The sequence below is a fragment of the Theropithecus gelada genome, chromosome 3 (assembly GCF_003255815.1).
Source record: "Theropithecus gelada isolate Dixy chromosome 3, Tgel_1.0, whole genome shotgun sequence".
Lineage (NCBI taxonomy): Eukaryota > Metazoa > Chordata > Mammalia > Primates > Cercopithecidae > Theropithecus > Theropithecus gelada.
The window spans coordinates 82,353,824-82,379,723 of NC_037670.1; the positions used below are offsets into that span (position 1 = coordinate 82,353,824).

Below are 25,900 nucleotides of genomic sequence, written 5' to 3' on the forward strand. Positions count from 1 at the left end.
TTTCCGCTTCCAAGATCATTTTGCACATGCAAGTATGCCTGGACGAGAAGAGGCTGAAGGGTCTTCTGTGGGATTTTAAAAAAAAATTATTATTATTATTTGCTGTTACTGTTATAAGGAAGGTAGTGAGTTCAATTTTGGGATAACTCAGATAAACCCAAGTGTTTTTTAATGCCCAAATAAAATAGCTTGGGTCCCTGTTCCTACCCAGACAAGAAACTCAGCACTTGTTTTCAAGGGTTTCCAGAGAGATGCCTCTCTTGGGAATCTAATCCCGGGAACTCCGTGCCGACTCTCCCTCTTCCTCCTGCACCTCTGCCCTCCCTCTGTCCCGCTTCATGCCACATGGGACCATTGCTTCTCCCTCCTTCCCCAGGGTGCTTGTGTATAACAGACTTTGCTGAAGGTCAAGGACACAGGGGAAGAGGTTATAGCACAAACCAAAATGGGCAACAGTGACTGAGACATCACTGTCCCCAGGTTCCTTGGCTCTGGCTACCACAGGAGACTTCATGCAGTTGTCTCTCTCCTTAGGCTATTTTGTGCTGAGACCCTGTCTCCCACCAAACCTCACAGGTCCTTCTTTCTCAGTTCTGGGCCTGTTCCCTGCTTGGGGAATGCAGAAACCTCCAAGCCCTGTTAACCTTATTATGTAAAATAATACACCTTTCCATCTCTATCTCAGTCTACGATCGAAGCACACTTTTGCTTTATAGTAATAATGAAGAAGTTTTGATTTAAAAATAAAAAAGGGTTGGCTATCTCTGGTCACCTACTCTGGTGATGTAACCCTCAAGCGCAAACAATTAAATTATGATTTTTTTTTTCTTTAATGCATCTAAGATAAAAGTTTTGTTGCAGACAGGACCTTGCTGTGTAACCCAGGCTGGAGTGCAGTGCTGTGATAATAGCTCACTGCAGCCTTGAACTCCTGTGCTCATGCGATCCTCCTGCCTTAGCCTCCCCAATAGCTAGGACTACAGGTGTGCGCCACTATGCCTGGCTAATTTTTTTATTTTTTGAGAGATGGGGGTCTCATTATGTTGCACAGGCTGGTCTCAAACTACTGGCCTTACTTCAAGCTATCTGCCCATCTCAGCCTCCCAAAGCACTGGGATTACAGTCATGAGCCAACTTGCCTGGCCAGATAAAGGTCTTAAGCACGGCTCCTTCCTGCTCTAGGTAGAGAAACCCAGGACCAGTGGGAGGTGGGGTGGGCTCTTTCTTTAGCTTTTGCTTTGCTGATGATATCATTGGTCTCTTCAGGGGATGCACAGAGTAGCAGGGGCCCTGGAGGGCAGGGCCTGAATCCTAATTGCCCTACTGCTGGGAGGACACACGCAGCCGAAGATGAATTTGGGAAAAGTAGCCACTTGCTACTTTAACTATGGAAGAGCAGGGCCACAGTGAGATGGAAATAATCCCATCAGAGTCTCATCCCCACATTCAATTACTGAAAAGCAACCGGGAACTTCTGGTCACTCGCATCCGCAACACTCAGTGTCTGGTGGACAACTTACTGAAGAATGACTACTTCTCCACTGAAGACGCTGAGATTGTGTGTGCCTGCCCCACCCAGCCCGACAAGGTGCCCCGGGGACAGGGATGGGCATGGGCATTGTGTGGACCTGGGGAGCTGGAAGAGGCCTCTCCCTGCTGATCTGAATGAAGAGCGTGGGAGTTTAGTCCAGGGGGCAGGGCTGCACTTTGGGGTACTAATAGCACACAAATGCCTGGGTTAGCAGGTTGCACAATCAGGTCTTTCATTCCTGTGTTTGTGTCTGGAGCAAACCCTGACATCTCAGTTCTCATTGCTGTGTGTATTGGTTCTCAGACACTTCATTTTTGGATCCTCTTTAAATTAGGAGGGAAAAAGAACATAAGCATAAAAGCATCCCCAGCAGCGATGTTCGTTCAGTGCCTCTGAAGACTGGAGGGTGCTCACTGCTGGGTGAGACTCGGAGGGGAACCGCCTCAGGTTCAGGAATGATGACATCCCACGGTGGGTCCACAGCGAAGGATCTTCCCCGCTCCACTGTGGGGCGCCTTAACAGCCCTTACTTTCACTGAAGTTTTGCGTTATCTCCTGAAAAATAAAATGGAGACCACAAATTCCTTCTTGGTTAGAGGAATGACACAACCCGTTTATGACATGACCCCGCTGGGATTCAGAAGAGACCAGGACTGTTTCTGGGGGAAGCAGTAGCACACTCGTGTGCTTTGTTCTCTTCTCTTGGTTTGTTTTCCTACCTTTTTAACAAGAAAAAAAGCCGTTTTTAACGTATGGCCTGTCACCCTCCTGCTGTGTGGCCCGGGTGCCCACCTCATTATGCCCAAGGGGTAGCTCTCCCCTCTCCACTCTCATTCCTGCATGCCAGTTGTGTCAGGTTAAGAGGGACAAGGAGAAGGCTGGGCACCATGGCTCATGCCTGTAATCCCAGCACTTTGGGAGGCCGAGGCAGATGGATCACCTGAGGTCGGGAGTTTGAGACCAGCCTGGCCAACATGGTGAAACCCCGTCTCTAATAAAAATACAAAAATTAGCCGGATGTGGTGGCGGGCGCCTGTAATCCCAGCCACTTGGGAGGCTGAGGCAGGAGAATCCCTTGAACCTGGGAGGTGGAGGTTGCAGTGAACCAAGATTGTGCCATTGCACTCCAGCCTGGGTGACAGAGCAAGACTCTGTCTTAAAAAAAAAGGGAAAAGGAGGGAGAGAATTCCATAGCTACTTGTCTGTCCTTTTTATTTTTTGGCTCATGGAAGCCTCCTGGTTCCTTAGAGCTGGGTGGTTTTATTTCTTGCTCAGGAGGTCATTTTTCAGATTTTAGGGCTCCAACATGTTGACTGTCACAGCAGCTGGGGGGATGGCATAGCTACCGGCTGTAGTAAGAACTCAGAGCCCTGCCCTGAGCCTGCCTGAGGGTCCTTACGGTAGGAGGATGCCTCTCATGCCAGCCCATGCCCTCATGCTTGTGTCGCCTCCAGGTCCGCAAAATTCTGGACCTGGTACAGAGCAAGGGTGAAGAGGTATCCGAGTTCTTCCTCTACTTGCTCCAGCAACTCGCAGATGCTTACGTGGACCTCAGGCCTTGGCTGCTGGAGATCAGCTTCTCCCCTTCCCTGCTCATTCAGAGCAAAGTCGTGGTCAACACTGACCCAGGTAGGAGTCAGCCCCAGCGAGACTGCAGGCACCAGTGCAAGCAGGGCCCTGGGGTTTGGTAATGGCTGGGCCAGCCCTGAGTGCCACCTCAGGAAGCAGGCCCAGGTGCTACTTTGAGTTTAGAAAGGAACAGCGGAACCCTGTCACCCAAGTGCAACCCAGGTGGCTGCTATTGAACTGCCCACACCTTGATGGTCTGGTTTATAGAAGGGCCTGGGGAAGTGTGAGAATGGCCTCTGTTCTAACCGCTTGCTTTCTTCCTATTCTGACATATGTAGACATTTTAATGGTTGCACAAATTCAAGGTTGTATTTTTTTTTCTTTAAAAAAAATCTTTAGCTAGACATGGTAGCATACACCTGTAGTTCCAGCTACTCGGGAGGCTGAGGCAAGAGGACTGCTTGAGCCCAGGAGTCTGAGGCTGCAGCAAGCTGTGATTGTGCCCCTACACTTCAGCCTGGGTGACAGAGTGAGACCCTGTCTCTGAAAAAGGAAAGAAAAAAGTTAAAAAGCCTTGCCGGTTTTGATTCTAAGCAAGGTATTCTGTCACCCTTGGGTGCCAGTCCTTATTTCCAAAGCACCATGGGAGACCCCATTAGTTAACTGATTCGTTCAATAAGTATTTTTTGCTGTACCCACCACATGCCAAGACCCTACCCTGTGCTGAATGTCAGGGAGACAGTGGTGAGCAAACACAGATAGGGTTCCTGCCCTCAGGGAGCTTCAAGTCTGCTGGAAGAGACCACCAGTCAGCAGTCTCACAAATGTGCCCTTGCAAATGGCAGTCAGCACAGCGGCAGTCCAAGGCACATGAGAACATATCATTGGGGCCAGGATCTGCTCTGGGGCAGGAGTCTTCTTTCTCTGCTTTTGAACTCTCTACTTTGAGACAGCTGTTGGTAACATACCAGCACCAAGGTCCCAAATCCTGCCTTTTAAAGAATCCAATATGTCATTGGAAACAGAAGCACAAGACAGGTGTGTGCTTAGGGGAAACAAGGCCAGCCGGCAGAGTGTCAGGGCTAGGCTCCGGCTTCCACGGCCCCTGCAGGTGCCTGCCAGCCACTGCCAGCTTCTGACTCTGTCTGCTCCTTCCTGCCTCCCCTTGTTTCCTTCCCGCATGAAAAAAAAAAAAAAAAAAAGAGGAAAATATTCCCACGAGGAATCATTCTTTTGAAAGACTTCTCTGTTGGTTCCGTTAGCCAGCTACTAATTATTAGCTTTTAAAGTGTAATTCACTCTACAAGCAGCCTCACACAAAAGACTATATATTGTATGATTCTGTTTATATGAAAGGTCCAGAAAAGGTAAATCTATAGACAAAGCATATCAGTAGTTGCCTACGGCCCAGGGATTGGCTGCAAATAGGCTCCAGAAAACTGGGAAAATAGTGATGTTCTAGAACTGGACTGTGGTGAGGTTTGCACAACTTTGTAAACTTACTAAAAATTATTGACGAATATATAACACTCCCTAACACTTTGGGAGGCCGAGGCAGGCGGATCGCTTGAGCCCAGGAGTTTGTGACCAGGCTGGGCAACATGGCGAGACCCCATCTCTACAAAAAACACAAAAATTAGTTGGGCGTGGTGGCATATGCCTGTGGTCCCGGCTACTTGGGAGGCTGAGGTGGGAGGATTGCTTGAGCCTGGGAGTTTGAGACTGCAGTAAGCTATGATTGGGCCACTGCACCCTAGCCTGAGTGACAGAGCAGGACCCTATCTCTAACAACAAAAAAGCGGTGTTGGTGGAGGAGGGCCAGCATGGCCATCTGACCTGGCCCTCAAGTGCAAGGTGCTTCAGCGTTTAACTGCAGTTCGATGATGACACCATGCAGAGGAATAAGGGTGGCCTGTCTCAGACACTGATCCCAGTCGAAGTCTGTCACCTCCTCTCTGGCTAAATCTGAGGTCAAGCAGAGGGATGGAAGCCCAGGACCCTCAGGGTCAGGAATGCTGGCTCTGTGATGCTCCCCAGGTCTGCATCTGAGGAGTGGCTGCACTGGCCTCAGGGTCCAGGTTGTGAATTTTGTTTATGCAGTCGTCTCTCCTCTTTGAGACCTCCCTGTTTGATGCTGTTTCTGCCTCTCTCCTTCTCACTCTGCTGCCGTGCCCTCCAGTGAGCAGGTACACTCAGCAGCTGAGACACCACCTGGGCCGTGACTCCAAGTTCATGCTGTGCTATGCCCAAAAGGAGGAGCTGCTGCTGGAGGAGATCTACATGGACACCATCATGGAGCTGGTCGGCTTCAGCAATGAGAGCCTGGGCAGCCTGGACAGCCTGGCCTGCCTCCTGGACCACACCACCGGCATCCTCAATGAGCAGGGCGAGACCATCTTCGTCTTGGGCGATGCTGGGGTGGGCAAGTCCATGCTGCTGCAGCGGCTGCAGAGCCTCTGGGCCACGGGCCGCCTAGACGCAGGGGTCAAATTCTTCTTTCACTTTCGCTGCCGCATGTTCAGCTGCTTCAGGGAAAGTGACAGGCTGTGTCTGCAGGACTTGCTCTTCAAGCACTACTGCTACCCGGAGCAGGACCCCGAGGAGGTGTTCGCCTTTCTGCTGCGCTTCCCCCATGTGGCCCTCTTCACCTTTGACGGCCTGGACGAGCTGCACTCGGACTTGGACCTGAGCCGCGTGCCTGACAGCTCCTGCCCCTGGGAGCCTGCCCACCCCCTGGTCCTGCTGGCCAACCTGCTCAGCGGGAAGCTGCTCAAGGGGGCTAGCAAGCTGCTCACGGCCCGCACAGGCATCGAGGTCCCGCGCCAGTTCCTGCGGAAGAAGGTGCTTCTCCGGGGCTTCTCCCCCAGCCACCTGCGCGCCTATGCCAGGAAGATGTTCCCCGAGCGGGCTCTGCAGGACCACCTGCTGAGCCAGCTGGAGGCCAACCCCAACCTCTGCAGCCTGTGCTCTGTGCCCCTCTTCTGCTGGATCATCTTCCGGTGCTTCCAGCACTTCCGTGCCGCCTTCGAAGGCTCACCACAGCTGCCCAACTGCATGATGACCCTGACGGACGTCTTCCTGCTGGTCACTGAGGTCCACCTGAACAGGATGCAGCCCAGCAGCCTGGTGCAGCGGAACACACGCAGCCCGGTGGAGACCCTCCGCGCCGGCCGGGACACTCTGTGCTCGCTGGGGCAGCTGGCCCACCGGGGCATGGAGAGGAGCCTCTTTGTCTTCACCCAGGAGGAGGTGGAGGCCTCCGGGCTGCAGGAGGGAGACATGCAGCTGGGCTTCCTGCGGGCTTTGCCGGAGCTGGGCCCCGGGGGCGACCAGCAGTCCTATGAGTTTTTCCATCTCACCCTCCAGGCCTTCTTTACAGCCTTTTTCCTTGTGCTGGACGACAGGGTGGGCACTCGGGAGCTGCTCAGGTTCTTCCAGGAGTGGATGCCCCCTGGGGGGGCAGCGGCCGCGTCCTGCTATCCTCCCTTCCTCCCGTTCCAGTGCCTGCGGGGCAGCGGTCCATCACGGGAAGACCTCTTCAAGAACAAGGATCACTTCCAGTTCACCAACCTCTTCCTGTGCGGGCTGTTGTCCAAAGCCAAACAGAAGCTCTTGAGGCACCTGGTGCCCGCGGCGGCCCTGAGGAGGAAGCGCAAGGCCCTGTGGGCACACCTGTTTTCCAGCCTGCGGGGCTATCTGAAGAGCCTGCCCCGAGTTCAGGTCGAAAGCTTCAACCAGGTGCAGGCCATGCCCACGTTCATCTGGATGCTGCGCTGCATCTATGAGACGCAGAGCCAGAAGGTGGGGCAGCTGGCGGCCAGGGGCATCTGCGCCAACTACCTCAAGCTGACCTACTGCAATGCTTGCTCGGCCGACTGCAGCGCCCTGTCCTTCGTCCTGCATCACTTCCCCAAGCGGCTGGCCCTAGACCTGGACAACAACAATCTCAACGACTACGGCGTGCGAGAGCTGCGGCCCTGCTTCAGCCGCCTCACCGTTATCAGGTGAGGCCACCAGGCAAGGGGAGCAGCAGGTGGGCCGAGCGGGCCAGGCTCAGGGGGCACCAGGATCCTGTAGGACTCATGACCAGGGGCCTTGGAATGTCCAGACCTTTTCTCTCTCAGCGGGGCGGAGGGCAAGGTGCAAAGCTTCGGGGCAGGTGGACCTGGATCAGCCACAGCTGGGTGCCCTTGAAGAAAGTGCTTAACTCTCAGAGCCTCCGTGCCCTCATCTGGAAAAAGAAAATGCTCATAATCCTGTCAATTATGGCCACAAGAACCAATGTTAATTGAGAATGGGTGAAGTGCATTACAAATATCACCAATGGAGTGCTCTTTACAACCCTATAACTTAGGTACTGTTATTGTCTCTATTCTGGCAGATGAGGAAGTGGAGGCACAGAGAAGTTAATAGCTTGCTTTAGGTCACACAGCTCAGACATGGTAGTGCCAGAATGCATAAAGAACCTTCCTTTTAAGATTAATGTAAGGCTCCGAGATAGCCCTCAAAAAGTTTCTGGAATATGGGAGCTTTTATTACTGCAGAGAAAGCAGACCTTGTGCCAGTTGGCATTGGTGACTTTCTGTCATCAAAGCCAGCAGCCCTTCGCACTGCTAGAGATCTCAGCTAAAATGCTAACTCGTGGTTGTTTTCCTGTTCCATAGTTTAGGGGAAACAGAGGCCAGTCTGTTTTCTTCTATTAGCATTTCCTGTGTAAAATAAACCTTGTAAATTTCTACAGGGGGTTAAATTCACCATTACTTGACTCATGCATTTCTGAAGAGCAGTAGGGGTTTAGAACTGACTCCCAGTGCCTGTCACACCAATGTCAGAGTGTAAATTGCATGGGGACATGGGGTGCAGGGGGCCGAAGGCTGCCCTAGCCTGGGAATTAGAAAACCTGCAGTCTGTTCTCTGTACTCTCAGCCAGTGACTCTCCCTCTGTAGCCCTAGGCAGTCTCACACTCAGTGCTGCGCTCTGTCCATCTTGTTTTTTGCCCCCGCCCCAGATGGAGTCCTGCTGTGTTGCCCAGGCTGGAGTACGGTGGTGCGATCTCGGCTCGCTGAAACCTTCGCCTCCCGGGTTCAAGCGATTCTCTTGCCTCAGCCTCCTGAGTAGCTGGGATTACAGGCACACACCACCATGTCCGGCTAAGGTTTTTGTATTTTTAGTAGGATAGGTTTTCCCTTGTTGGCCAGGCTAGTCTCGAAATCCTGACCTCGGGTGATCCGCCCGCCTCGGCCTCCCAAAGTGCTATGGTTACAGGCATGAGCTGTCGCGCCTGGCCCCTCTGTCCATCTTTTAAATGGGAAACTCCACACCAGTGTGGTGGCCCTGCCCTTCCTACTGTCCCCAGGTGAAGCTTTCCTTCACACCAGTGAGAGAAAAAGCAGCTTGTAGGAAAGCAGAGGGTATGGGTAACCACGGGAAGCACGCTCAGCTCTCTGGCTGCGTCAGTTAGGATTAATTTTAGCTGAGAGAGAAAACCCCAAATCTTGGTGACTTACGAACTTATTTCTCTCATGTAAAAGTCTAGAGGTAGGTAGTTCGGGACTGCTATGGAATCTCCATGGCCCTCCGGAGCCCAGGCTCTCTCTGCCTTGCTGCTCTGCCATCCTCACTACCTGGCTTTCACATCTTGGCCCAAGAGGGCTGCTCAGACTCCAGCCATCTAGTCGACACTCTGGCGCTCAGTAAGAAGCAAGGGCGAAGATCGAGGGCATGCCTCAAAGTTTTAAGAACACTTCTTATCTATTACTAATTATACTGCTGCTTCGATTTCAGAACTTAATAGTATGGGCAATAGTATTTCAGAACTTAATCAGATGGGCCCAGCTAAAAGATGGGGGAGTCTATTGCAATAGATATTGGGAATGTCCACTAGCCTGTGCTATCTTGGGCTGGCCATGCCGTGTACATGCACACTATTTCCCAGCCCAAGCTGGGGACTCTGAGGGGAAGGGTCCAGAGTGTCTGACTTGATCATTTTGATGTGGCCTAAACATCAAGCTTTTCATTGTTCAGCATTTTACTTGTTATCAAGGTCAGCTTGTGGGTCTAACTGGGCCCATGGCTTGTGTTTGTAAGTAAAGGTTTGTTGGAACACAGCCATACCCATTTATTTACTTACTGGCTGCTTCACACTACACAGTTGAGTAGTTGCGGCAGAGACCACATGGCCCCCAGAGCCTAAAATATTTGCTGTCCGACACTTTACAGAATGACATGAGCAGTCTCCTTTGACAAAAGGATCCATAGCCTTTTCCAGTGACAAGTCAGGGTTAGCCCATGTGTTTCTGGATGAGGGGAGGCTGTTGGCATTTTGGGTGCAACAGTTCTTGTGAGACCTGTCCAGCATTTTGCAGGACACCTAACATCACTGGCCCTGCCCGCAAGATGACAGGGCACTCCCTCCTCCAGTCACAACCACTAAAAGCAGCCCCTGATGTTTCCAAACCCATGCCCTCCACCGTATGAGAACCAGGTACAGGGTCTGGCTGACACATAGGCCACACGCAAAGGGTGGATGTCAGAGGTGGCTGGCCTCACGTGTCCTCCCTGTGTCCCTCATGGTCATGTGAGGAGCCAGGGGCTGTGCTGCAGCCTCACCTATGGGCTGGTGCAGGACGGGTCTGGCGGCCCCACGTTGGCCAGGCTTTGTAAGGGGCTATTTGGCTGATTGCTGCAGTCATTCTCCAGGGCCGTCTATATTGGGGAAAACTCCAGGGCCTGAAGGTTTCTGGATCTTTGTAAGATTGATGATCCTTCATAATGAGTGCCTACCCTGACTCGTAATTTTTTTGCTGTTTGTTTCAGACTCAGCGTAAACCAGATCACTGACGGTGGGGTAAAGGTGCTAAGCGAAGAGCTGACCAAATACAAAATTGTGACATATTTGGGGTATGTCTTTCTCCAGAACACTGTGCTAACTACCTAGTAATATACAGAGCTGCAGGGAATTCACATTCCTGTGGGTCTCTGGATGATCCGCATGGATGGCCCAGGGCTGGGGAGGGCGCTGGCCTAGGAGTTGAGAGTCCTGGGTTCTCTTTGTGGCTTGGCCAGTCATGAAGTCTTGCTGAGCCTCAGCCTCCTAACCTATAAAATTGGGATCCCAGTATAGGCAAGAAGGTTTACAACTGGTTATTGGGGGATGCAAAGAGAATATAAGGGGATATGTTGAATAAATGTTAGAATCCTGTTTACATATTAGTCTGGACTATTTTGGGTCCAGAATCCCTCATCCAGAGCCTTTGGGGCAAGACCCGAAAGGGGATTCTGAGTGTATGCTGCAGCCTGATGTGGCCACATGGGTCTACGGCAGTGCCCCATTTTCAAACACTCATATTTCTCTCGCAGAATGGATGAAACAGTCAAACCAAGTGTGGTAAGAAAGACTATAAATAGCTCCACATCAGTTGCCAAAAGAATTGTGAGAAACTCTGGGCGTTCAGAGCCTTTGAGGTTTTGGAGCCTGAGACAAGGGATTGAGGGCCAGCCCCACACCACTGGTGGCTCTGCAAGCTGGAGCAGTTGTTCAGTTTCTTGGGGCCTCAGTGGCCTTCAATGTGAATGAGGACATGGATGCAAACGACCCCAGGCCACACTCGGCTCCAGGGCTCTGTGTGGCTGTGGAACCCTGGAAGCCTGAGCTTAGCTGCCTTTCAACTTCCATCTGCTGTATTATTGAACTGGCATTGAGTGGTGAGATGGCTGAAAGGTAGACATCAAGAAGTTTCAATATTCAGAATCTTTTCTTCTCAAGTTGCTGAATGTAATCTTAGTTGTAAACACCCACCACCTGCCAGTCACTGCGCACTCATGCACCAGGGCTTTGCGTTATGTCCTAAGATCCTCAGAACCACCCTGCAAGGGGGCTATCATCATTACCCCTGTATTACAGATGGAGAAACTGAGGCACAGAGAGGTGAGGTGACTTGTCTCAGGCCATAAAGCTGGGGAAAGTAGTGGAGCTGGATTGAACCTGGGCTGTGAGACCTCAGAGCCCTGAACTCTGGTGCCTGTGTGTTCCCCTTTCAACCCAGACTTTGGAAATCAGTAGACAGCACATGCTTCAAAAAATAGGGGCTATTAAAATGACATCAGGAGCCAGAAAGTCTCATGGCTGTGCTTTCTCTTGAAGTTTATACAACAACCAGATCACCGATGTCGGAGCCAGGTACGTCACCAAAATCCTGGATGAATGCAAAGGCCTCACACACCTTAAGTAAGTGGGGTAGGCACCAGGTTCCTTAGTATCTTCTCTTGGTCACCCCCTTCTGTTGTTCAAAGATTACATGTCACGATAAAGAGCTTTCATCCTAAAGCCTTCCACTTGTCCCAGGGCCATGTTGGTCAGATAAGGATACCTCTGTGTGATCCGTGAGGCTTGAATTCTGGAAGGGCCACCTGTCGTTGGTAGGGGGAAAGGTTGGCATTTTGATTTCAGTAACTACTGCCCTGAAGAAAGGACTAACTCTCACCCTTTCTGCTGGTCTTTTTGCCCCAAGGGAGTTTCCTGTCTGGTTGCAAGAGCTTGGGCCCTTGCCCTGCTGTAGATGTGCCCTGCCCAGGGGGTGACAGTGTGCCAGGTTTGGAGCCTCTGGTCCTGCCCTGACAGTGGCCACATACCTTAACCCTTGGCAGTCAAAGTGGGACCTCTCAAGTCTTCAAAGGGAAGTCAGTGATGCTGCTGAGGTCACTTAAGAGGACCCCAGGGAGGGCTCAGGTCCCTGAGCTTTTGCAGAGACTGTGGGCCATCTCCTGGAGAGGAACCCTAACTGACTGTCCCCAGGGCTTCAGGTCCCTCCCTGACAGGAGGCCCAGGGCATGGCTCCTGTGGATCCCAGAAGAAAGTGCACAGTTCCCAAGATGGGGCTGGAAGGGGCTCTGTGGTGGGGAGGAGGGTGGCCCACGTTGGAACCCCTGCATAGCTGGAGGCTGACTGTGTGTGACTCTCTGCAGACTGGGAAAAAACAAAATAACGAGTGAAGGAGGGAAGTGTCTCGCCCTGGCTGTGAAGAACAGCAAATCAATCTCTGATGTTGGGTGAGTAGAAGGGGGCGGAAGTATGTGGTACAACCTGCTGTGTGTGTATATGGGCCCCTGCTGTTCTTTTCACACATCAGTATACCAGAAGGACCGTTGGGGCTCGCTGTTGGGGAGAGACAGTGGAGAGCTTTCACCATGCTGCAAAACTGAAACCGTGCCCATTAAGCAATAACTCCCCGGTCCCCTCTCCCCTGCCCCTTGCAGCCACCCTTCTACTTACTCTCTCTATGGTTTTGACTACTTTTCCTCATGTAAGTGGAATCATACAGTATTTGCCTTTTGGGAATGGCTGATTTCACTAGCATCATGTCCTCAAGGTTCATCCACGCTGAAGCATGGGACAGGATTTCCCTCTGTTGCCTGGGCTGGAGTGCAGTGGCATGATCTCGGCTCACTGCAACCTCTACCTTCTGGGTTCAAGCAATTCTCCCACCTCAGCCACACGAGTAGCTGGGATTACAGGCACCCGCCACCGATCCCAGCTAATTTTTGTATTTTTAGTAGAGGCAGGGTTTCACCACATTGGCCAGGCTGGTCTCTCAAACTCCTGACCTCAAACGATCCACCCACCTTGGTCTCCTGATGTGTTGGGATTATAGGCGTAAGCCACCGTGCCCGGCCAGGATTTCCTTCTTTTTTAAGGCTGAGTAATATTCCATTGTGTGGCTTTGCCATGTTTTGTTTACTCATTCTCCAAGAACAGACACTGGCTTGCTTCTATGCTTTGGCTATTGTGAATAATGCTGCTGTGCACATGGGCATACAAATATCTCTTCAAGGGACTGCCTTCAATTCTTTTGGGCATATATCCAGCAGTGGGATTGCTGGATCCCATGGTAATTTTTAATTTTTTGAAGAATCATCATAGTGTTTTCCACAGCAGCAGCACCATTTTACATTCCCACCAACAGTGCATTCCAGTTTCTCCACATCCTTGCCAACACTTGCTATTTTCTCTTTTTGACAGTACCCATCCTAATGAGTGTGAGGTAGTGTCTCATTGTGGTTTTGATTCTTGAGGCTTTTTAAAGCTTTTTGTATCATTATAATTTTTATTGGATTATAAAAGGAACACAGGTAATTTTATTTGGAAACTATGAAAAATAATACAAATGATCTTCTCAGAAAATAATTCTTGTTAACATTTAAGCTCAGTTAAGCTCTCTCACTTTCTCTTTCTTCCTCTCTCTCTTTGTACTACTTTAAAAAAATATAGTAGGGGTCAGACTGTATGTACAGAGTTTTATCCTTGCCTTTTCACTTCATCTCATGCCTTGAGTAGCTTTCCACTTTATTAAAAATGTGATGCCATTCAATTGTATAGTAAATACTTATATTTAAGCAAAACACTGAAAACGCTTATTCTGGGTTCCAACAAGCCATTCCTGGAATGGTGTAAGCAGGTAGTTTGCTTGGTGCGAATGTGTTGTTCAGGCAGCCGCCATTGTGTTGTGAGTGGGCCACACGAACTTGCTTTGTTGTATGTCGACAGTGCATGCTGATCCTATTGGGAACAACCAACACTTTGTACAAACCACACACTGTTATAAGTGCTTTGCATCTGTTCACTCAATGAATCCTCACAACAACTCCACGAGGGAATGCTCTAATTATCCCCATTTTATAGACGAGAGACTGAGATCCAAGAGACTACATAATTTCCCGAAGTCCGCACAGGTAGCAGATGGCAGAGCCAGGTCAGGAGACCACCATCTTACCATGCAGACTGTTTTAGCCAGAGCCTCTCCGGATCTGCTGTAGGGGAGAGAATACAGCTTTATTGCCACAGCTCTCCACCAAGATGGCCACAGCCGCAGAGCTTAGTTGGGTAACGTCCTCTTTATGTGACAGGAACATTACTGATAGGGTTTCTGAAGGTACTTCCTGCTCTTTGTCTCCTGGAAGACCATGTCTTCAGGAATGTCTCTGACCCTGCCCAGAGTTGAGCAGTTGTTGGAAACCCAGCACCTGCACACGGCCTTCCCTCCAGGCCTCTGCAGACCTCTGTTCTCCACAGGAGACATGCAAGTGCTTCATCTCATGAGTTCAGGCTCCCAGGCTGACAGCTCTCCGAAGCTCGCGGTGAGGCTCAGTGTCTAACTGTGCCTCTTGCCGATGGCCTCTGTTCACAAGGCTTCCCCTGCTCTTTGGTCTTGCATCACTCCTTGAATTTGAAATCCAGAGCAGCCCACTCAGAGGCCAGCGTGAGGAATTAGTGTCCAGGCCACAGATCCAGGGACTGGGCACAAACATCTGTCTGTTGAGTAGGAACTGAGCTGTGGCCATTGGCAAAAAAGGAGGGGTGAGCGTGGCTGTTTTTGGGGGAGCTAACATTCACTATCTTGTCTTCTCCCTCAGGATGTGGGGCAATCAAGTTGGGGATGAAGGAGCAAAAGCCTTTGCAGAGGCTCTGCGGAACCACCCCAGCTTGACCACCCTGAGGTAACTGTGGCCCTGCTGTCTCCAGGGGTCAACCTGGTCCCTCCTAGCTGCTCTAGGTTTGCTGGGGAAGAGTGATTGGCACTCCTAATAGAAGAGGGATTTGCATGTATGATTTTCCTTACTCTTGTCAAACCTTTTTTTTGATGCATAAGAGGCCATCTAGTAAAGCACATTCTTCTTCTTTTTTTTTTTTTTTTTTGAGACGGAGTCTTGCTCTGTTGCCCAGGCTGGAGTGCAGTGGCCAGATCTGAGCTCACTGCAAGCTCCGCCTCCCGGGTTTACGCCATCCTCCTACCTCAGCCTCCCGAGTAGCTGGGACTACAGGCACCCGCCAACCCGCCCGGCTAGTTTTTTTTGCATTTTTTAGTAGAGACAGGGTTTCACTGTGTTAGCCAGGATGGTCTCGATCTCCTGACCTTGTGATCCGCCCGTCTCGGCCTCCCAAAGTGCTGGGATTACAGGTTTGAGCCACCACGCCCGGCCTCTTCTTTTTTTTTAACTTTAAGTTCCGGGATACATGTAGAGGATGTGCAGGTTTGTTACATAGGCAAACGTGTGCCATGGTGGTTTGCTGCACCTGTCAACCTGTCATCTAGGTTTTAAGCTCTGCATGCATTAGGTATTTGTCCTAATGCTCCCCCTCCCCTTGCCCCCCGCCCCCTGACAGGCCCGGGTGTGTGTTTTTCCCCTCCCTGTGTCCATGTGTTCTCATTGTTCAACTCCCACTTATGAGTGAGAACATGTAGTGTTTGGTTTTCTGTTCCTGTGTTAGTTTGCTGAGGATGATGGCTTCCAGCTTCATCCATGTCCCAGCAAGGGACATGATCTCATTCTTTTTTTTTTTTTATGACTGCAATGGAATACTTCCATGATGTAAATGTGCCACATTTTCTTTATCCAGTCTGTGATTGAAGGGCATTTGGGTTGGTTCCAAGTCTTTCCTATGTAAATAGTGCTGCAATAAACATACGTGTGCATGTGTCTTTAGAGAAGAATGATGTATAATCCTTTGGGTATATACCCAGTAATGGGATTGCTGGGTTAAATGGTATTTCTGGTTCTAGATCCTTGAGGAATCACCTTAAGTATTTATTCAGCTCAGTGAATTCTGCATGTGTCCCACACCAGCCAACCACCACCCCCATCAAGACAGAGGACATTTCCAGCCCCTCAGCCAACCCTGCATGCCCCTTGCTGGTAGAGGGAGGGTTTCCTAAGTGCAGATAAAACTTAATAAGATGCTGGCCAGCAGGTTTCTGCCCCTTCCTTGTCCTCAGGATGATGCTAGAAAAGAGGGACTCTTCCTCTCTATAAACAGGGATGCTTCTACCCAGCCCCCGCTTAGGCTGCTGGCCAAATCTTGAGGCCTTGGTATGTCCAAGGCTCTGCTGCTGTCCTTCCTACCACTGAAAAAGAGTCCAAGAAGGTGGGGGCAGTAGCAGAAGAGACTTCACCAGGTCTCGCAGATGGAGTCCCCTGATGGGGCCAGCCTTTAGAAGCACAGCTTGCCAGGCCTCTCCAGCCTCCTGCCCATGTGCGGAAACCTGAGGCACCGACCCCAGCCCACCGTTGTGTGAGCAGGCTGTGCTGATGGCCCGTTTTTCATCCGGCCTCCCCTTGTGTTCTCTATGTGGGCTCTGGGGCAGCAACGCCTGGGCACTGCTGCTGCAGCTGAGCACTTCTGCGTCCTGCCCCGAGTGAGTCTGGGCTGGGGCCACGACCAGGCAGAGGCTTCCCAGCTGTTCTGATGTTGAAGCTAAGATTGAATGTAGATGTGTCTCTAATAATTCACCCCAAGCATGTTCCTTCCTAGTCTTGCGTCCAACGGCGTCTCCACAGAAGGAGGAAAGAGCCTCGCGAGGGCCCTGCAGCAGAACACGTCTCTAGAAATACTGTGGTAACAGCTCGAGTCATTTCATTTGTTTGTTTGTTTTTCTGAGATAGGGTCTCGCTTTGTTGTCCAGGCTTGAGTGCCGTGGCACAATCTCGGCTCACTGCAGCCTCGACCTCCCAGGCTCATTCAAACCTCCCGCCTTGGCCTCCCGAGTAGCTGAGACTATAGGCACGCACCACCACGGCCCGTTAATTTTAAAATTTTTTGTAGAGATGGGATTTTCCTGTAATCCAGACTGATCTTGAACTCCTGGGCTCAAGCAGTTCTCCCGCCCTGGCCTCTCAAAGCCCTGGAATTGCAGGTGTGAGCCACTGCACCTGGCACAGAGTCATTTTGGAGGGTTTGGGTCTCAGGAATTATCCCAGGGGCTGCAGATGGCCTGGAATCTTAACAGAAAAGGTATCTTCCAATTGGAAAGGCTCTAGGCCTTTCAGTTAAGTTGATAACTTAATTTCCTCCTAGAGAAGAAAATAGCCACTTCCACAAGCATAAACAGGTACAGGAGGGGGAAGTGGGCTCCAGGAGCCTGGGTCTGAGGCCTTGGCCTTCTAGGCCCCAGGAGAACCAGAAGGCTGGCCACGCAAGCTATCCAGGTATCCTCAGATACCTTCACATGTGCCTGGCAGAGGCCAACTTCCATGCACTTGGCTCAAAATTTTTTCCCTTCTTCCTCTTCACCTGCCTCCCCCAAGGCAGCCTCCTCCTTCCCCAGGTCTTCATATCGGGGTTTGGCCTTTGTGCTCCATCCAGCTCACCTGAAGCCCACAGTCCTCTGAAGGCTTTCACCTGTCACCTGAAGCCCACAGTCCTCGCTCCCTCTCTGCACTCCAGGGCACTTACTAAGTGGATGTGGCCTCCTGAGGGTGTTTTTTGTTGGTGTTCCCTTTTTTATGGTCACTTAATGTTTTATTTTGCTTTATTTGAATTTTATTTACATCCCTGTATCATAAATTCCATGCAAGTGGCTGGGTGCAGTGACTCACGCCTGTAATCCCAGCACTTTGGGAGGCTGAGGTGGGAGGATTGCTTGAGGCCAAGAGTTCGAGACCAGCCTGAACAATATAGCAAGACCCTCTATCTACCAAAAAAAAAAAAAAGGAAATAAAAAATTCCTTGCAGGTTAGGTGAGGGAGCTGTATTACACCCCTCCCTATCATCTACTCAGAGCCCAGTGCTCATCTGATCTTGCTAAATTACTGAGAATAATGACAATGTCATCTTTAGGAGAGAGTTTTGACACTAGGCCTGCTGGCCAGTAAGTACATTTTAAATTCTTTCCCCTCAAAAAATCATTTAACGTTTTGAAAAGTAATATATGGTTTTTGGAAAAAATGTAAGACACTAAAGGAGGACGTGAAAGTACCTCCTAAAGTTCCTCCTAAAAGGAGGAAGTGAAAGTACCTCCCTTCGTGTTTTCCAAAATAACCTTTCCTTTCTAGACTTTTGTTCTATGTATGTTCAAAGATATGCAAAATAGAATAGCATTCAACCAGTGGCTCTAAAAATATCATAATCATGGATTACACATATTTTACATGTTTCCTTTAGGGTTTCTCAATCTTGATGCTGTTGACATTTTGGTCCAAGTGATTCTTTGTTACAGTAGGGCTGTCCTGTGTAGGAGGTTTAGCAGCGTCTCTGCCCTGTACCTCCCAGTGGTGAGGATCAAAAATGCCTCCAGACATGGCCAGGTGCCCCATTGAGAGCGAAATCACATGGATAGCAGTAATGTCAACACCTAGAAGCCCTCAAGTGCTGACTGCATGCCATGTGTTATTCTACAGTTTTTCCCTGTGTTAACTCACTCAGCCTCACAATCACTCTATACAATCTATACTATTAACATTCACCAGGGAGAAAACTCAGACCCAAAGAACTTAAGCCCCTTGCCCAAGGTCACCCTGCTCCTGGGTGAATACAAACCTGCCAGGCTGAGTCCGGAGCAGGTGTCAATGCTGTGTTCTTCTCCCTCCTCATTCTACCTCATTCTCCCTACTAGCTGCACATCATCCATTGAATAGATGTCGCAATGTATTTCATCAGTTGTTTCTGATTTAAATTTGTTCAGATTTTACATTAGGATAATACTACAATGCATGCTGCAATGTGTAAAGCTTTGTGTGTATATCCTTGCACACTGTAGGGTAAATTTCTGGAAGTCTAATTGTCTTAAAATGAAACCCATTTAAAATTTGGACAGGCACATCCAAACTGCCCTTCAAGGAATGATTTTTAAAAAATATTCTTTCTGTTCTATTCTTCTTCCTAATGATTCTTTCGTCCACTGGCACAAGTGGGTCCTACCTATTTACACTGAGGAGCTTTGGTGCTTTATCCAGACCACTTCTGGTTCTAAGGGCCATTGAGAGGCTTCGTGAACTGTTAGTCACTTAACTTGGGTCGCTCACAAGTTAACTAAGAGCAAAGCACTGAACACATTTTAATGTGCAGGCTGTTTCGGGTCTTCAAACTGACTTGGAATAACACACTGTCAGTGGTGTTCAAGGGACCTTGGGACTAGAGGAGACCTGAGAAGCAGGCAGTGGGCCCCCATCTTTGTTTTCTGTGGGTCCCCATCTTTCATGAAATCTGAGGGCTCAGCAAAAGTGGGGAGGGAGGGTGGGCTCCTCTACAGGTAGCCGGGCTAAGAAACAGGAGCCTGGGTACAGGATTTGCATTAGAAATGAGTCCCATTGACCTTCCGAGTGGCCGACAGGCTGGGCTTGGAGCCTGGCTGTTTTCTGGGTTCTCAGAGTGATCATCTGCGTAGCTGGAGAGCCTTGGGCTGGGTTCCTGCTCCTGTGAACTCTAGAACAATGTCTGCCAAGTAGGCTCTCTTGAGTAAATACTTCCTTTTTTTTCCTCTAGGCTGACCCAAAATGAACTCGACGATGAAGTGGCAGAGAGTTTGGCAGAAATGTTGAAAGTCAACCAGACGTTAAAGCATTTATGGTAACTCAGAGAGCCTTAGAATTTCAGACTGTGTTGCTTTTCAAAAGTATTTTTTGAGATAAAATTTACATACTGTAAAATTCACTCTCTTAAAGTATACAATTCAGAGGCTTTTAGTGCAACCATCACCACCTAATTCTAGAACATTTTTGCTTCCCCTCCCCACTCCAAAAAGCCCCTGTATCCATTAAGCAGTCACTCCCTATCATTCTCCTTCCCAGACCCTGGCAACCACTAATCCGCTTTCTGTCTCTATGGATTTGCCTACTCTGGGCATTTCATATAAATGGAATCAAGCAATATGTGACCTTTTGTCTCTGTGTTCTAGCATGTTTCATTCCTTTTTATGGCTAAATGATAATTCACTCTAAGGAAATTTTGCAGTTTATTAATCAGTTGATGGGACATTTGGGTTGTTTCTACTTTTTGACCATGATGCATAATGCTACTGTGAACACTCCTGTTCATGCTTTTGGGTGAACATATGTTTTCATCTCTTTTGGGAATATACCTGGGAACAGAATTTCTGGGTCATATGGCAATTCTGTAACTTTTTGAGGAACCACCAAACTGTTTTCTAAAGTGGATATACTATTTTACATTCTCACCAGCAATGTATGTGGGTTCCAATTTCTCCACATCCTCACCAACACTTGTTATTGTCCATCTTTTAAAATCTAGTTATACTAGTGGGTGTGAAGTAATATTGTGGTTTTGATTTGCATTTCCCTGATGACAACAATGTTGAATGTCTTTTTATGTGCCTACTGGGCATCTGTATTGCTTCTTTGGAGAAATGTCTGCATATCCTTTGCCTATTTTAAAATTGGGTTTGTCTTTTTATTGCTGAGTTATAGGGTTTCTCTATATGTTCTGGGTGCTAGACCTTTACTAGATACAGGTTTTGCAAGTATTTTCTTTCTTTCTGTGGAGTTTTTCCTCTTTCTTGATAGTGACCTTTGAAGGACAAAAGTTTTTCACTTTTTTTTTTTTTTTTTTTGAGATGGAGTCTTGCTCTTGTCACCCAAGCTGGAATGTAGTGGCACAGTCTCAGCTCTCTGCAACCTCCACCTCCTGGGTTCAAGCGATTCTTCTGCCTCAGCCTCCTGAGTAGTTGGGATTAGAGGCATGAGCCACCACGCCTGTCTCGTTTTGTATTTTTAGTAGAGATGGGGTTTCACCATTTAAGCCCAGGGTGGTCTCGAACTCCTGACCTCAGGTGATCTGCCTGCCTCAGCCTCCCAAAGTGCTGGGATGATAGGCGAGAAGCCACTGCACCCTGCCAATAGTTTTTAATTTTGATGAAATCCAATTTATCTATTTTTTTTTCTTTGGTTGCTTGTGCTTTCAGTGTCTTATCTAAGAAAAGATCGCCTAATCCAAGATCGCAAAGCTCTCCACACAAGTTTTCTATTCAGTGTTATAAGTGTTTCCCCTCACATACAGGTCTGCAATCCATTTTGAGTTGATTTTTGTGTATAGTGTAAAGTGAGGGTTAGCCTCATTCTCTTGCACGTGGATATCCAGCTGTGCCGGCAGCACCACGTGTTGAACAGATTATCTTTTCCTATTGAATGGCCCTGACACCCTTGTCAAAAATCAATTGACCATAGATGTATGGGTTTATTTCTGAATTCTCTGTTCTGGTCCATTGATTTATATGTCTCTCCTATGCCAGGACCATTGCTGTAGCTTTGTAGTACATTTTGAAATCAGGAGATGTGAGTTCTACTTTGTTCTTTCTCAAGATTGTTTAGACCATTCCAGGTTCTTTGCATTTCTTATGAATTCAGACTCGCCTTGTCAATTTCTGCAAAAAGACTAGACTCTGCTACATATTGGTTTTTCTTTGCTTTTTAGCTTGCAAAATTATTTGATCCCATTCCCTAAGTGCAGGCCAGCCTCTCTAGGGAGAGCAGAGCTAGGACAGGGCCAGAAAGACGGTCTTGGCTGCTTTGTGCATTCCCAACCTGCACTGGCCCTAGTGAAGGCAGCCCGAGTGGGTGGATATGCCTGGACACTGCAGGCTTTTTAGGGGCATTAGGTGCTCTCCTTCCTGGCCTCCTGCCAAGTCTTGGTTGGAGGCTGCTTTTCCTGCCTTCCACAAAGCCTAAGTGGTGACTGGAAAACAGCAGAGTGTTACTGAATACAGAACTCAGTGCCCACTTCCTGGTTCTATTTTTGTCCCTTTTGAAAGGGAAGGTCATCACCTCTGCCACTGAACCCAGGGGCCCTAGCCCTTGTGCGGTGTGGCTGGGAGCACCAGGTCCTGGCTGCAGCCCAGCCACCAGTGGTCCCGTGTGCTTGGGCAGTAAGAGTGACAACAGCTCCCTTCCCCTGGACACTGTGCCTAATACACACCCTCCTCTTGAAATCTCACCCAGTAGATGGGGGGCGCTCTTACAGTTATTCTCATTTTACAGATGACACAACTGAGGCACAGACAGATACGTTTATTTCTTCAAGATTCTGTAGCTGAAAAGTGAGGCGGGAGGGTTTAAGAGTAGCTGCAACTGCTCTGTGATACTGCCTCTCTCGAGGGAGTCCTCTTCACTCATGACAGCATAGGGCCCTCGTCTTCCTGGTAAGGGCTTCCTTCTTGGGTTAGTGCCAGGATTTCTAGGGGTCAGGTTTAGCAGGAGCCTATTCTACAAACAGCCAGGAGCGGGGAATGACTCTGTGATGAAGTGGAGACACCACAGCCTCTTGATGCATTTATTTCCTGGTTGAGTTGGAAGCATAGCTGCCCAGGGGAGCATTTCAGGAGAGGCCCGGCTTCCTAGCGATTGCTGAAACCTTTGTTTCATTTGAATCACTGCTACCCAGAACAATGGGGTGCATTCTCAGAGGCCCCATTATTAAAGCTTTTCCATTGAGCCCCATGAGAACTGTTCATGAGAACTATTTCATGGCAGCATAACTGTTTCTCCCCGCTCCCTCTTGCATGTTGGTAGCCTGTTAACTTTAAAACCTGCCTTGCCTTTCCCTTGCTACCTGGAAGGAGACGTCAGACTTCCTGTTCCCACGATGTGTTTCTTAGAATTTGTTGTTCAGATTGGTGGTCTCCAAAATATATATACATATTGAAACGGAGTCTCACTCTGTCACCTGGAGTGCATTGGCGCAATCTTGGCTCACTGCAACCTCCACCTCCCGGTTCAAGCAATTCTCCTGCCTCAGCCTCCCGAGTAGCTGGGACTACAGGCACGTGCCACCATGCCCAGCTAATTTTTTTGTATTTTTAATAGAGACAGGTTGGCCAGGATGGTATCAATCTCCTGACCTCATCATCCACCCACGTTGGCCACCCAAAGTGCTGGGATTACAGGTGTGAGCCACCACACCCGGCCCCATATATTTTGGTTATGCACCTCTGCAATGAAAAATGCACACACACACATCTGTTCATGTATTACATCGTGTTCACTATAAAAACAAAGAGAAAATTTAAAAAATGTCAAGCTGTCCTTTACGCTAGTGGATCTGATCTAGACACTTTTAGCCAGTACAAAGTCACATAGACTCGGTTCTTCCCCTGACCAACTTGTCTCTTATCCCAACACACCCTTACAACTCCCTCACGAAGGGGTCAAATTTGATCCAGTATTATGGATTTTATACAAGGTATGTTCTTCTTTCAGGCTTATCCAGAATCAGATCACAGCTAAGGGGACTGCCCAGCTGGCAGATGCGTTACAGAACAACACTGGCATCACAGAGATTTGGTAAGATCCCAGCGTTTGTCACCGTAATAACACCAGTGACTGTTTACTCACCACCACTGACTCTGTGCAAGGCACGATGCAGGGTGGTTTCTGTTTATTCCTCTAGCAACCCTGCGCAGTAGTGGTATTACCTCTGTTTTACAGATGTAGACAGAGGCCCAGACCAGTGAAATAAAGTTGCCCAAGGTCACCACAAGAGCTAGAATTCAGCCCAGAATGCCTGATTCCATAGTCTGTGCTCTCCTGCCCTGGGCCCCTGCCCCCATCTACCTTCATTGGGTGGGAGGGGGGAAGTGGCCAATGAAATGATTTCCTAGTGGAAGTAAATCCCCCTGGGACTCAGTGATTGAGAGATGGATGTGTTGGCCAGGAGTCTGGAGCTCGTTCTTCCCCTTTTCTGGGCTCCGTGAGACATTTCCAGGCTGACTTGAACCGACTTATGCTCTTTATCTACTTCTTTTTTCTGCTTTGAGAACTTCCTTATGCGAAAAGAAGAAAAAAAGTTTGCTTTACTGTGACATTGAGTGCCATGCCACTTCTTTCTTGCCTCCCATAAGGCACAGACACTTCCCACTCAGCAGCTCCCTTAGCAACTTAATTGCCTGGGTGAGGTGGGACTGGGTGGATGCTGGGAGAGGGGCCTTGTATTAGTCTGTTCTCATGCTGCTAATAAAGACATACCTGAGACTGGGTCATTTATAAAAGTGAGAGGATTAATTGACTCACAGTTCTACATAGCTGGAGAGTCCTTACCATCCCATGGCAAAAAGCGAATGAAGAGCAAAGTCACATCTTACATGGCAGTGGGCAAGAGAGCTTGTGCAGGGGATCTCTACTTTATAAAACCATCAGATCTCATGAAACTTACTCACTACCATGAGAAAAGTATGTGGGAAACTGCCCCCATGATTCAATTATCTCCACCTGGCCTGTCCTTGACACGTGGGGATTATTATAATTCAAGGTGAGATTTGGTTGGGGACACAGCCAAACCAAGTCAATCCTGTAGCGCATGCGTGGTGTCCAATAGAAACAACGGTCTCCATGCTTGTGTACCTGCTTCATGCCAGGCACTATGTTAGGGGCTGGAGATGTGGCAATTAATGTGACCAAAGTGCTGGCTGACCCAACCTGAGCATGGAGGGCCCAGGATACTTCAACCCAGACTCGTAAATGCTCTGGAAACTTGTTTTGAACCTCAGAGCCTGAGACAGCCCTTCCCAATGTGAAGCTTCAACCCACGTGGAGACTGGCAGAAGGCAGAGCCAGTTTCTGGTAAGAACACAGGAGCTCCTGAGCCCACTGTGGCTTCTCTAAGCTCCAAGGGGCAGTCTCACCATGGACCCAAACCCTCAGCTCAGGTGCCCATTCCTCATTAACTATGTCCTCCTTTCATGACTGGGGAGAATTTCATAGCCAATTAAAAACAAAAAACAAAAAACGGCTCCTTGGCCAACATAGGCTCCTCATACAATGTTTTTTAAACTTTGCTTTAGAACTTGTTTGGAACTTGTCATAAAATCAGATCAGTTTGGTGAGTTGCAACCAACAATATTTAAAAAGAAAGCAGAACAGAACAGAATATCAGGATGCAATGTGCATGGTGCGGAAATATTTCATTCATCTTAGTTCATGCTTGCATGTGAGTGGGTGTGTGTTTGCATAAGCGTTGGTTCACAATGTAAAATGTAATTCTTATTTGGGGTTGTAGACAAAAGGTTTTTTTTTTTTTTTTTTTTTTTTTTTTTTGAAAAACACTGTTGGCTAGGCATGGTGGCTCATGCCTGTGATACCAGCACTTTGAGCGGCCAAAATGGGCAGATCTCTTGAGCACAGGAGTTTGAGACCAGCCTGGGCAACATGCAAAACCCTGTCACTACAAAAATTAGCCCGACGTGGTGCTATGCGCCTGTAGTCCCAGCTGCTGAGGAAGCTGGTGTGGGAGGATGGCTGCTTGGGAGGTCAAGGCTGCAGTGAGCCAGGATCATGCCACTGCAGTCCAGCCTGGGTGCTTTTTGTCTCAAAAAACAAACAAGAAAGAAAAAAAGAAAAACACCATCATAGAGAACAGAGCCCAGATCCAACCAGACACCATGGCCTGTGTGCCTGTGAGGCCCAGCCTGCCCGGCAGCCTGGGAAGCACTGGAGGGCGCTGGAACTGTTTGCATGGGGCTTTGCCCTCAGGGCACTCCATTTCTGCTGAGTCTTATGTTTTGAGGACAGCAGGCAGAGCGGGAGAGGAAGGAGACTGCCGGACTACAGAACAGTTTGCAGAGCAGTCGGCTTCCACTTTTCTCTGCAGCTGGTGAGGCGGGTAGTAAAGACCTACAGTTGCTTTAAATTCTGTCAAGTTTCAAAATCTGCATTGCGTCCCTCTTGAGGGCCACCATTCCTACACAAGGAACCATTTGAGTAGGGCCGGGAGCCTTCAGCTTCAAGGCCTACACTTGTGTCAGGGTGGAGAGGGGAACTGGCCATCAATTCAGAGAGGGCAGGACAGGCGGCCTGGATGCTGGTCTTGGGAGTGTCTTCACTTAGGTCCCTGGCTTGTTCTGGGAGCCTCCAGAGCATGCTCCTGTGTGTGTGACTTCATGGAACTGGGCTCTGAGAAGGCCGTGGCTTTGTTGGCCCTGCCAGGGACTGCCACACCAGGCCACAGGGCTGTGGTTGAGCTGGCCGGGGAGCCAGGTTCAGGGAGCAGCTCTGCTTGGAGCCAGCACTTACAGAGTGAGTCT

At 49.2% G+C, this 25,900-nt stretch overlaps 1 protein-coding gene across 4 annotated transcripts in view; it reads left to right on the forward strand.

The window, feature by feature from the left end:
- NOD1 (nucleotide binding oligomerization domain containing 1) overlaps window positions 1-25,900 on the forward strand; it is a 49,973-nt gene that overhangs the window by 21,220 nt on the left and 2,853 nt on the right. For 2 of the 4 annotated variants that reach the window (XM_025380464.1, XM_025380465.1), the window contains 10 exons: window positions 1,267-1,588; window positions 2,986-3,160; window positions 5,280-7,104; window positions 9,918-10,001; window positions 11,245-11,328; window positions 12,066-12,149; window positions 14,511-14,594; window positions 16,408-16,491; window positions 19,357-19,440; window positions 23,082-23,165. In XM_025380464.1, coding sequence (XP_025236249.1) covers window positions 1,388-1,588; window positions 2,986-3,160; window positions 5,280-7,104; window positions 9,918-10,001; window positions 11,245-11,328; window positions 12,066-12,149; window positions 14,511-14,594; window positions 16,408-16,491; window positions 19,357-19,440; window positions 23,082-23,165 — 2,789 coding nt within the window. In that variant the 5' untranslated portion in view covers window positions 1,267-1,387. Of the gene's footprint in view, window positions 1-1,266; window positions 1,589-2,985; window positions 3,161-5,279; window positions 7,105-9,917; window positions 10,002-11,146; window positions 11,329-12,065; window positions 12,150-14,510; window positions 14,595-16,407; window positions 16,492-19,356; window positions 19,441-23,081; window positions 23,166-24,661; window positions 24,769-25,900 lie in introns of all 4 variants that reach the window. The other 2 variants (XR_003118679.1, XM_025380466.1) reach the window with 2 other exon arrangements.